At 46.4% G+C, this 11958-nt stretch overlaps 2 protein-coding genes across 6 annotated transcripts; both read right to left on the bottom strand.

Moving 5' to 3' along the window:
• Window positions 1-210: 210 nt before the first annotated feature.
• gmppb (GDP-mannose pyrophosphorylase B) lies at window positions 211-6694 on the bottom strand. 3 transcript variants are annotated; one of them, XM_040203712.2, is made up of 10 exons: window positions 6270-6694; window positions 5014-5185; window positions 4834-4914; window positions 4261-4309; window positions 3901-4043; window positions 3500-3658; window positions 3327-3405; window positions 2678-2805; window positions 2379-2561; window positions 211-1816 (listed from the first exon to the last, which is right to left on the bottom strand). In XM_040203712.2, the coding sequence occupies exons 2-10, from the start codon at window positions 5140-5142 to the stop codon at window positions 1685-1687; spliced, it is 1083 nt and encodes a 360-aa protein (XP_040059646.1). In that variant the 5' UTR covers window positions 5143-5185; window positions 6270-6694; the 3' UTR covers window positions 211-1684. The 3 variants fall into 3 exon arrangements, with proteins under 3 accessions (XP_040059646.1, XP_077948876.1, XP_040059647.1); XM_078092750.1 differs by having other exon boundaries at window positions 5014-5143; window positions 6270-6373; XM_040203713.2 differs by having other exon boundaries at window positions 5014-5240; window positions 6270-6372.
• Window positions 6695-7295: 601 nt separating this feature from the next.
• Window positions 7296-11634, bottom strand: pde12 (phosphodiesterase 12). Of its 3 annotated transcripts, none has more exons than XM_040203711.2 (9): window positions 11384-11480; window positions 10526-11265; window positions 9925-10352; window positions 9735-9840; window positions 9332-9476; window positions 8963-9041; window positions 8752-8874; window positions 8414-8619; window positions 7296-8007 (listed from the first exon to the last, which is right to left on the bottom strand). In XM_040203711.2, exons 2-9 carry the CDS (start codon window positions 11095-11097, stop codon window positions 7888-7890), a joined length of 1779 nt encoding a protein of 592 aa, XP_040059645.1. In that variant the 5' UTR covers window positions 11098-11265; window positions 11384-11480; the 3' UTR covers window positions 7296-7887. The 3 variants fall into 3 exon arrangements, with proteins under 3 accessions (XP_040059645.1, XP_077948873.1, XP_040059644.1); XM_078092747.1 differs by having other exon boundaries at window positions 10526-11260; window positions 11384-11478; XM_040203710.2 differs by having other exon boundaries at window positions 10526-11634.
• Window positions 11635-11958: the final 324 nt, after the last annotated feature.

Below are 11958 nucleotides of genomic sequence, written 5' to 3'. Positions count from 1 at the left end.
ATCTTCCAAATTTTGTGTGTTTTTTGCAACACAATTGCGTGTGTTGCAGAGCAATTCGCCGCCAGAACAACAGGCGGAGTGACGTGTTTTTGTCGAAGATGACCTAGAGAGTCACGTCACACAACAGTTTTCACAGTTCTGATGTGATCAGAACCGGTAAACGGATCCTAATGTGAACGACGAAGGAAAAAGACACTTCAAGACAATGTGTTCAGTAGATCGTATTATTCTCTTTCAAAAAGGTGCCATTACAAGGATTTACTTCATTCAAACACAGAGTCTTAACATGTTCTAAATACCGTTTATCAACAACCGCATAAGAAGGCGGCACCGCTGCCATCGGAGGTCAGTTTCAAGTGACGTCACCAAGTCACACATCTGAGCTGCTGAGGCAAATAAAACGAGGACGCCCTCAGTGACGAGGTTCAGAAAGATTCATTTTACTACGATTACTGTTGAGCGGTAAAATGTCTTATTTTTCACACAAGCCGAGAAGCTTCATTTTTTCCATTCCATTCAGTGCAAGGAGGGAAATCTGCTCTGTAACCATCGGGCCGGACCGCCATGACATTGCATTCGGAAAAGTTCAATCCTGATGACTTTTCATCCAAGTGCACGATGGAGTAAATTAAATCAATCTAAATTACAAGATCCAGCCGAAAATGGAGGTTGTTCATTCTTGACCTTGAGATAAATCCCCCCCCCCCCCGAAAAAACCCTCCAGCACAACTTGTAACGGACGACGTGGAAAAACACTAAGATCAACAGCGGAAGTATGTTAGCATGCTAACAAGCTAAATCTAAATATCAGCATGTTAGTGTTTATTCATCGGTTGAACGATTAGACAGATTTGTTCTGCGATACTCTTAAAGAAGCAGCGTGTGAAATATCTGTAAATAGACTTGATAAACTGCAATAGTTAATCAAAAAGGCTGCATTCTGTGAAGTCCAGAGAGGCAACGAGACACCTGCTAAACGCTAATCAATGTCTACGTACAGAAAGCGATCACATTACATTCATGATGTCATTACGTCCGCGTCTGCTGGAAGCGTTAATGAAAATAAATCACGTGATGAAATGTCAGATGTTGTATTATCCATTAATTAATTAAACTTCAACCGGTAACCAGCTGTAACATTTAGTAGCAGTCCGATATATCAGGATTCCATCCATGAAATGTGAATGCACAGCGCATCATGACAGCATCGCCCGCTTCCCGTTAGTCCCACCACCATCTGATCATTACACGTGACTGGTCAGCTTCAAAGGTAAATGTGCTCGTTGAGAAAGTCTCCCAGAATGCACGTCACCAACGCCGCGGGCTGACCTGGCTCTCAGCGTCAACACCCGGCGCCTTTTGTGAATCTTCTTATGTGGCGAGAAGCGAGAGAACGTCCTGGTGCTCTACAGTAGTTCAAAATGATCTTACTCAATAATTATGAGTCTCTGTTGTACACGTTTTTCCCTTAATAAGGCCGGCGGTGGTCGACTGGACCGGGCTCACTCTTTGTTTCTCTGTGATGGATGATGCAGCTGAGCAGGGCTGAAAACATGTCCAAATTAAATTTTTTTTAAATGAAGAGAAAAGGCCTTTTTCTGATTCTTTTTTGTTCTCCCTCCCTTCTGGCACAGTTTGGGTATTCAGTCGGGTCCGTATATGAAAAGGCCTTTTCTCTTCGCGGCTACATGATGATCCGTGGCTCCGGGACCGACTCGTTGATGGACTTGTGAGGCAAGACGTTGGCGCCGTTCAGGTAGAGCTCGTCGTTCACGATCACATCCTCGCCGAGCACCGTCACGTTCTCCATGCGGACCTGAGGACCCACAACGGCCCGATAATCAGCATCACACATGACAGCAAGATAGAAAGGACTGTGGAAAAAAATACAACAAAAACATTTCCAGGGCATTAGTCTGAAGGACCACAGCCGGTATAAGTGGACCCGGTTGTCATGACAACTCCCGTTGTCCCGAAGCATTGAGTTGGTTTTGTTTTCTTGTGGAAGATGGGGGTGAAGCTGTCAATCACAAGGCAGCACCGCCCTAAAGCATAACCCGCTTTACAACGATTGCCTAAATGAACATCAGAATGAGACAAGTGGAGTCTCCCCCTGCTGGTCAGCAGAGAGAATGCACGCTTTAAGACATTAGTTTTACTTTTCAGAACTTTTCAGCAATGGATGAATCACATCGGGACCAAAATGTTGGTCAAAATCAAACAAATGAAACGTTTAATCCTGGGAATCTAACAAACCAGTATCTGGACCCATGTAAATAACGTTTTGTTGTAGTTAAAAAGTGGCTGTCATTCTTTGAAGACCGGATAACTCTGACGGGCCCGACCTTCATGCGTCGCCCTGCGGGCTCTCGACTCACCCACTGGCCCACAGAGGAGCTCCAGCCCACGATGCAGCTCTCCAGCCAGGAGTGGGATCGAACCCGCGCGCCCTTCAGCACCGTGCAGCGTTTTATCCTCACGCCGTCCTCCACCACCACGCCGGCTCCGATGGTGACGTTGGGGCCGATGGTGCAGTTCTCCCCGATCTGCGCCGTCGGGTCCTGCAGAGAGGAAGCGAGGACAGAGGGGGGAAAAGAGGGGGGTATTATCAGCGGGAACAGTTCTCATGACATGTAGGGCGCCACCAGGGAGGGGGGGGGGGGGGGGCAGCACTCACCACCAGAACGTTGCCTAGGAAACCGGGCCCTGTGTGCAGCCTCTCGGGGGCCTGCTGTCGCAGCGACTGGAGGTACATGCACATCCCGGTCAGGAAGTCTTTGGGCTGACCGATGTCCATCCAGAATCCTGCAGATGGACAGAGAGACACAGTTGGTTACCATGGAAACAAATAACCCATAAGCAGGAGCTGTGTTGTGCTCCGCAACGGGGAGGCTGAAGCGTAAGCTCTAACAACGCTACAAAAGCTTTATGTGAACCGTACTGGAGGGAGGGGGGAGGGCTGCTAAATGTCTCCACGGTCTCTGTTTGCTAGGAGAGGGACGAGGATCTAGAGATGCACCGAGTCCAGCTTGCAGGTAGATAGATATCTTCAATTTTTTTTTTCGGGCCTCGGTGCTTCTCTACTAAACGTTTCGCCTCCGGAACCACGCGAGTGAAGAAAAGCCCAAACACTTACGTCTGGAGGAGCTGTGAGCTGTGAGACCAGAGCAGCACAAAGGTAAACGCCTCACTCAAGCATTCATCACGTCACCGTTGTGTTTATTTACAGCGGTCACTCTGACAAAGACTCTACAGACTTTTTATAGTCACAGTTGCTGTTGCAGCCATGAATGAAGTGTGTGATGTGTGTGTGGTGGTATTCTTGCCTTGTAGCTCCATGGTGTACAGCTGTCCCTGCTCTGCCATGACAGGAAAGATCTCCTTCTCTATGGATGTTGGTCTCAGCTGCGAATACACACACACAAAAAACAGCGTATCAACACCAAGGTATTCTTACACATTTACCTCTTACAGCTCAGAGAAGGTGTGTGTGTGTCACCTGGATCCTGCTGAGCATGCTGGGATTGAAGATGTAAATGCCGGCGTTGATCTTGTTGGAGACGAAGACCTGCGGTTTCTCGACGAAGCGCTGAATCCTGCCGCTGTCGGCCTCGAACACCACCACGCCGTACTTCGAGGGCTCCTCCACCCGCGTCACCTTCACACACAGATGCGTTGGTTGTTAACGGGCAGTCAAACTTTATTTTATAATAATATTCAGAACCAAAGCACAATTAAAATAAAAAATAATAATCCAAAAAAAAAAGTTAATAGTTATTTATTCAATAAATCTAAATGTTTTCTCTTTTAATTCCCAGAAAAGGTCAGGATCCAGCAATAACCCTCCAGGTGGTAGTAAAACATTACACACAACTAGAGTAGCCTCCTCTAAAGACTCACCACGATGGTCCCCTCTTTGCCGTGGTTGTGGTGAAACTGCAGCAGATCTTTGAACGGAAAATCGCAGATGACGTCCGAGTTGAGGACGAAGAACGGCTCGTTGTCGACGTTCAGCAGCTCTCGAGCCAACGCCAGAGGGCCCGCTGCGCGCGCACACACACACACACACACACACACACGCACGCACACACACACACACACACACACACACACACACACACAAACACGTTTATCTTCTAGTAACTCATTACATCAAATGTTTGCCTACTACATCCTTGTTATATGAGATCTTCCAGACTCTCGCTAGTTTAATCCCTGGATACTTTTAGATGGACTTTGTTGTGTTGAGGAGAAACTCACCGGTTCCCAGAGGCTCCTTCTCGTGAGACAGAGAGATACGAATCCCAAGCTGAAGAGAAAACAGGGAAACATTCAGGAAACGTCAGAACACTGTTCATAAACCGACTGTTAATAAGAATCCAAATCACTAACGAACTAATTGACAAATTGTTGCAGCAGTAAACTACAAATCATGGAAGACTTTGATTTAATGTTAATTTGGTTGATAAAATACGTTTAGTCGGCTCTATTCTATGAGACAATATTTTATAGCAAAAGGCAAAAAAAGCAAAGTAAGTAAAGATGTGTGCATGGAAACATTACAACTTCCTCTGGGCTTCAAAATAAAAGGCAGGGAGGGAGAGATTAGATTGTTTTAGGGTGATGTCACCAGTTATCTAATCGTCACTTTCACAAGATAAAAGCAGCAAGGATTAGCTGTTGGGAGTCCATGGAATGTGGGGGCAGCGTGGGTCAAACGTCAGAGCCAACAAAAGCTACATGACACAAGTGTCATTAAGTGTTTTGGGGGAATCGTGTGAATCGGCCTCTGACGTCAGAGCGGAATGGAGCGAGATGGTTTGTGCTACGTACTCTCTCCTCCTGGACTCTCATCTCTCGCTCCAGCAGATCCGACATGTAGCTCACCGCCAGGATCACATGGTCCACCCCGGCCTGAAGGGGGGGGGGGGGGGGAAATGAATACATTAAACCTCAGCAGTAAAGTTGCTTTGTTGGATTTTAAAATCCCCCGAGGGGATCGAGCTCACGTACCTTCACCAGGGCCTCCACCTGGTGCAGCAGGATGGGTTTGTTGCAGAACTCAACCAGCGGTTTGGGGACGCTCAGCGTGAGCGGCCGCAGCCGGGTCCCGTAACCCCCGACGAGGATCAGAGCCTTCATCCTTGTGGCGTTAGCGACCGTTACCAGGGCGACCACAACGATCCTGGAGATGAGAGAAGAGAGTCGCAGTGACAACGGGACAGCGAGCGTGAGGCTGCCTACGTTATATTTTCATACAAAAGATAACATGTTAACGTTGCATTAGAGACACGTTGAACAATCTTTATCTTGTTTTTCCTCCCTGATGGTTTGAAGAGAATTTAAAGATCTTTAAAAACAGCCTTATGGTCTGTTGAACCGTTTGTTTTCCATGATTGGTTAAAGATGACGCTCTGCTCTGTGACTCAAATGTATTATTGATTCATGGTGAGCGGTTAGTGTTCATATAATAATATATGAATTGTAGGTTTTTCCGGTTGAATATTGGGGGTTTGCCTCTGATCTGTAAACAATCAGAACTAGAGAGAAAGTTCATATTCGGGCCTAAGCGAGGCGCTGGTGAGATTATCTGAAAACTGGTCAGATTGCCTTTTTGTTTCCGTCGAGAGAGATTTGGAAAGTTGTAAAACTTGTCCGGCCAGATTTCAACTGTCTGCATTTTTGGTCAGTCTGACATTCATTTTTTCTGATAAAACACTTCAGATATGAATTATAATTTTAACAATGATGAACCTTATAATATAATTAATCAGTAATACAAAATGTTCATCCCGGTTTATTAGAACTGAAGTTGTCATTGAATGTCGATGCTTTCAAACCCCAAAGAGGATACATGAACAGTAAAATAAAACATAAAATAAGTGTAGACTGTGGTTGAGGTTTGACAGAGAAACCACATCACAAGCTCTTAATTCGTTCACACCTAAAGTCTCTCTCACCTCCTTGTATTTGCAGTATGTCAACAAAACAACGAGGGGAGATAAAACACACACGCGGATTAAAGCAGCAAACGTAACTATTCTAGAAGTTAAATTAAGTGTTGTGAAACGTAAGAGCCAAGAGACGAAGTATTAACTGTGCTCATGTTTCAAGTTAATTTACTGAGATTGTGGCTAAACCTTGTTAGCTTAGTTCAGCTAACATTAACTCATCTACCTGATCAATAGCTTTTAACAACAGCTAGTTAGCAGCCAGCCGCTGTCCTCATGCTGTGTGCAAGTTAATAAGGAGGCTGAAACGATACTTACGGGATTCTCTTTCAGCAAAAGTCTCCAGGTGATTTGTGAATGACTGAAACTGTGGGAATGACACGTAAGATCGTTCAAATCCGGATTCCTTCTTTCACTTCCTGTCGAGCGGGTCAGCATCAAGTAAGAAAACGGGACACGTTGGAGATCCGGTTAAAGCTCTCCAGAATAAAAGCACGCGGTTTGGATAGTCTTGACTCTTGAACTCACTAATTTAAATACATGTGGTAACTGTTTCTATTCATGCTTGGACAAAACATCCGGAAGTTGGTCCACAATTTACAAAAAAAGGCAAACACGAAAATCCAGCAATTTCTCATTTCGTTCAAAATCATATTTACACAGATGAAAATGGGGAAAAGAAACAAAGCTTTTCTTTAAAAGCCAAATCCCCTGGTTTCCTGTCAGTCGAGCTGACTCTGGCAAACTTGACGTTTTGCCGCTCGGCACTGTCACTTATACGAGGGCGGGGGGGGCTTTAACCGATTGCAAATCTTCCTATACAATACAAATCTAAGGATTGACCGCTTTGGTTTCTATTTTACCATTTCCTAACGTAAAAAATAAGTCACCATGGATGGCTCTACCACTTATTCCAGAATCCTAATTCAGCGGTTTCTCCGCGTCCCCTAAAGCTACGACCCAATGGTTTGTCCCAAACACTCCGGCCCCGCCTCTTCACAACCTCTGGCCAATCAGAGAAAAACAGCGTGGCGCCGGTAGACAGATTCATCGCATTCGAAGCACCGGGTTGACATTTGACAGCTTGTTTACCTCCTTTGGGACCTTTGTCCTCTTTACTAAGTTGACAAATCACAAATGAGTCCAACTTACTTTACTTTTCAGTTAGTGAACAGGTTCCACATAAAATCTTTATTAACTTAAACTTGATAACATTTTTTAATTCTACAACCGGAACGTGGAAGCTGCGTTTGAAAGGACCCAAACAGAAGTGAAAGCACCTTTTGTGATCATTATTACCGTGTCCAATGCTGCGGTTATTATTAGAAATAAAACAGAATCGTATTTACGATGTAGACTCAAACTTTATCAATTTATTCAAGACGTAAAGAACCAATTGCTTGGCCAAATAATAAGAACAATAAATACCTTTGGTAAAATCTTAATATGTATTTATTAATCATGTCGTTGGGTATTTGAGAAAATAAAAGTCTATGTGAACTAAATGGCGTTTAAATATCTGTTGTGGAGAATGAGGAAGAACCAACAGGAGTCAAATAAACGCTGTTGGTTAATATGAACTGGGATTAATAATAAGTATTAACCTAAAATGATGCGCTGCTTGGACTGGAGAGTCCCACAGAAATAATAACTTGTAACAATGCATCACTTTCTCCATTAACAACCCCAACACTGAATATCAGTGATTAAAATTCTTTCATTATTGTCCTGTAAATATACAATACGGACTTCATCACAACAGTCAATGACATGTTGTAATTTAAAATGTCTTTTATGGATCCCCACTTAATGTGCCGGTCTTTTAAGGTTGACACTTCATTTCAAATTTAAAGAAAGTTCAGGATGTATTAGAAGGAGCAACTCGTGACCCGTTTTTTTGTCCAGGTAGGTTGAAGTTAAAAAAAAAGTTAAAAGGTCAGGGGTTCCAGCGTAGGTCACAGATCAGAGCGATGTGGTCGGAGGGATGAGCGACGCTGGGCAGAGCCTCGTAGGTGGTGACCTCCTGGTGGCTGGGCAGAGGAATCACCTGCTCCACCTGCGCGTACACACACACACACACACACACACACACATTTATAGATACACCATTTCAGCTTCTCATTTCAGTGACATTAATCTATTAGTATGCAAATATAGTTTAGTAGAAAGGTTTAACTGGGGGACAAAATATGTGCACTGAAGGTTTCATGTTTCCATGTCAAACATGAAGATGCATATTAAACCACAAGTGCTATATGTGCATACACATATAGCACAATACCTGCTTATACATTATTAGGCAGGTATTGGACCATTGTTTTTCTTCAGCAGAGTAGGTGATGCAGCAACAATCAGGATTTGTTTGTTGCTTTAAGAAATAAATTAACCAAATAAATCTCACATGCAACAGCCATGGTGCACCAGAGGCCCATTGATGACAACCTGAACACCACCGCCGGTACCTGCATGCTGTCCGGCTGGATGAAGATGTAGTCCAGGCAGCCGTGAAATCCTCCCACGTAGTTTGTGTAGGCCGGCTGGCCGCAGGCGCTCAGCAAGGGGGGGAAAGCAGAGAGCAGCTCCATGCTGATGGACTCCTCAGGACCGGAGCTCCTCCAGTCTGCGTGTTGCAGAGGAATCGCAGTCTCACTGAGCAGCTGGAACACACCTGCGGACGGGAGGAGGAACAACGAATCTAACGACGCTTTAAGGCTCAGAGCGTATGAGGATATTTAAATGACGATAACGAAAGCAAAGTGAAGACAAGCGTGGGGGGCGGCTTGGTGCTACTTTGGGTTACCCGAGTTAGGGGAGGAGTTAAAGTCCCCGCAAAAGACCAGGGGGGCTCCAGGTGCGTGCTCGTTGATCACATGACTCAGGTGTTGCAGAGCCACGCCCATCTGGACCAAACGAACATTCCCTCCTTCACAAAGAGATTAATCCAGTCATTTAGAAATGTGTCTTTTTGCTTAGAAAAGTGAAAGTCTTCCCCCTGCTCGGAGTCCCTCTACCTTTTGGGTGCCAGTACAGATGAGTGTTGGCCACGCAGACCTTCCTGCCTGCTTTCTTCAGGTCCTCGAGCACACTGACCTGCAGAGAAACAAGTCGGGAACCACACGCGTCACAGCGGAAATTCACAGCCAAATAAAGTGTCTCCTGAGTAGTAAATCCAGGGAATAACCTCCAGGTCTGACAAGTGAAGCCAATGTGAGAATTCCTTGTTTTTGTCTTGGATCCTTTTCGTGGAGTGTTCATTTTATGAAAGTTCTTTTTAACACTTTTGTTTGCTTAAATCTTGATTGTTGTTGTCGTTATTGATTATTCCGTCTATTCTTTTTTTGTATGAACTTAATAGCTCAATAAAATGTCAGAAAAAGTACCTGCAGAACGGTGGCCCTCTGCAGTATCTTGCCCTTCAAAGCGCTGTTAGCAGAAACCCTCTCCAGCAGCGCAGAATGGATGGGGTCAGAGGTCAGAGCCTCCCTCAGCACGATGTCATGACGGCTCAGCAGCTGGAACTTTGACCTAAAAAGTAATAAAGTAAAAATGATATATTTTTCTGATTTTAAAAATGTTTGATATAAATACTTTGGTTGCATCATCTCTTGGGCTGTGAAAGCAACGAGAGATGGGATCATTTTGTTCAGTACGCGAGTTATAGTTTTATAAAGTAGTATTGAGGTTTCTTTGTTCCACTGGCACTCAAAACGTGTTAAATGAGTGACCGACGGGCCCGTTTGGCTGCAGTAACATCTTCAGATGCTGAATGCTGGCGGACCTGACCTGCGGTAGAACATCGCCAGTCCTTCATGCTGCTTCTCCTTGATCCGAAAAACACCGTCCAGACCGAAGGCGTCCAGAGCTGGAGTCAGACAGTCCGAAAACACGCCTACAGACGACATGAAGGAAGTCAAGAGAGCAGCCGTGCACATCCTCCTCACAGACAACACGGAGACACATTTGTCCTAATTACCCTTGTCGACCTCCTGCAGACAGAGGATGTCCGCCTTGTAGCCAGCCAGCTCCTTCTTGATCAGGTTCTGCCGGTAGTCCAGCTGCAGGGCGTAGGGGGCGCAGTAAGGGTACAGCACCGTCTTGGAGAGTTCCGTCTGAGCGTAGACGTCGGCCAGGATGTTGTACGTCACCACCCGCACCGCCGGCCACTCTGCCTCTTTGGCGGTGTAGGCGTGCCGGTTGTCGAACGTGCACACGCCCGGTCCGGCCTCCACGGCCCCCGCTGAGACCAGCTCCTCGGTCGAGCCGGCCCGCGCACCGTCTTTGGGGATGCAGAGCAGTTTGAGACGGTGGCCGACGTCCTGGTTCGAAGGCACGTGGACTCTCCCGCGGCCGACCTCCGTCCAACCGCCGTCCCCGCGTGGAGGTTCTCCGGCAGCTTCAGGGCTGCGACAAAGAGAAACAACTCGATCAGCTGTATTCTGCTGCAGCCCACAACCAAAGCACTGAGTTGTGTCTCTGCGTGATGGATGATCATCTACTTCTGCGTGTAATGTTTGTTTATATGTCAATCAGAGACGTGAACACGAATATTACAGAACTCTTCCAGTGTAAATTACCTTGCGTTAGGGGAGGTTTCTCGGAACCAGATGAACTCGCAGTCCTGCAGGTTTCCAAACTCTACCTCCAGATTGGGACAAACCGGGAACTCGGCGAGCAGGGACACCGGGAGCTCCGCGGCGGTGAACGTGGGGGCGTTCCTCCGTATTGCGTATTTAACGTCTCCCACCTGCAGCACGGCTCCGTCCCGCCACGCCTCCGAGTTCGGCACCGCGTCGGACACCTCTTGCCCCTCGTAGTACAGCTTCACCGCGGCGGGCTCCGGGCTCTGGCGCGGCGGCCCCTTGCTGTTCTTCTTAGACTTCTTCGCCTTCTGGCTCTTGGCGATGCCGTTGGTGATGCGGGCCAGGACCTTCCCCAGCGCCTCGTCCTGGTCCCGCAGCATGTGCTTGTTGCTGCCGTCCAGGCGGAAGGAGATGGTGAGTTTGGGCTCCCCGGGGAGACACCTCACCGCCGCGGGCTCCATCGCGCCGAGGGGGCGGCGGGCTCCGGTCAGGGACCGCGGCGAGGAGGCGAGCAGGAGGCGGCCGGGGCGGAGCAGAGCGAGGGCAGCGGGGAGGCGGTTGAACATGAAGCCCTCCCGGCGGCAGGAGGAGGACGCTTTACGGCGAAAACCCACGGGAGCTCCAGCCGCTTGACTGTGCCGACGACGTCAATGACGGCCGCGTCCCCTGATTGGGGGACTGCGCCAGTCAGCTAACTACACCTGTTAGCCAACATGCTAATTAGCAAAGCTAACCTGAAGAGGAAAAGGGCAAAGTAGAGAGATTAATTAACCCTCGAGCGACTTAATTCTAAAACTACACAAAATACAGAAACAAACATCCGCTTTAAATAACGTGTGATATTTTTTTTACATTCACAAAAGTCGGTCCGTTAACGGCGAACAGTCCGTGAACAGTAAAGGCTTCTTCTTCTGTGAAACGTCTTCTTCTTTGGTGTTGTCGGTTGATTAGTTTAGGTGCGCAGTACCGCCACCTGCCGGAAGCGTCAAACACGCTTCTTCACGTATCAAGAGGACGTCGTGAGAATTACACCAGTCAGAGTTGATATAATGTAATACGGAGACCGAAACGAATCCATGTAACAAATATTAAATACATTTATAAGTATGTGTGTATATGTATATATATATATATATATATATATATCTTTAATGGTTTATATTCCTATTCTAGTTGTATATTAAATACTCACATGTGTATGTGACGAGTAAACTTTTCACTTTTTACACAAAATGACAGAATTGATTAGGCTGTTTCTATTGTATTCTGGCTGCGAGTGTGTTCTCCTTTCGTCGGTGTTGGACGTCGTCAGAAGACACTGTCCTTCTTAGCTCTATATTTTGAGAGAGCAGATAGACATTGGAGTGCATGTTACAAACTAACCTTTTGTTTTGTGTTTAGTGCAGTGGGAGTTTTTTTGCTTGTAC

Source organism: Gasterosteus aculeatus, chromosome 17, assembly GCF_964276395.1.
Source record: "Gasterosteus aculeatus chromosome 17, fGasAcu3.hap1.1, whole genome shotgun sequence".
Taxonomy (NCBI): domain Eukaryota; kingdom Metazoa; phylum Chordata; class Actinopteri; order Perciformes; family Gasterosteidae; genus Gasterosteus; species Gasterosteus aculeatus.
This window is presented reverse-complemented; position numbering and strand designations above follow the sequence as displayed.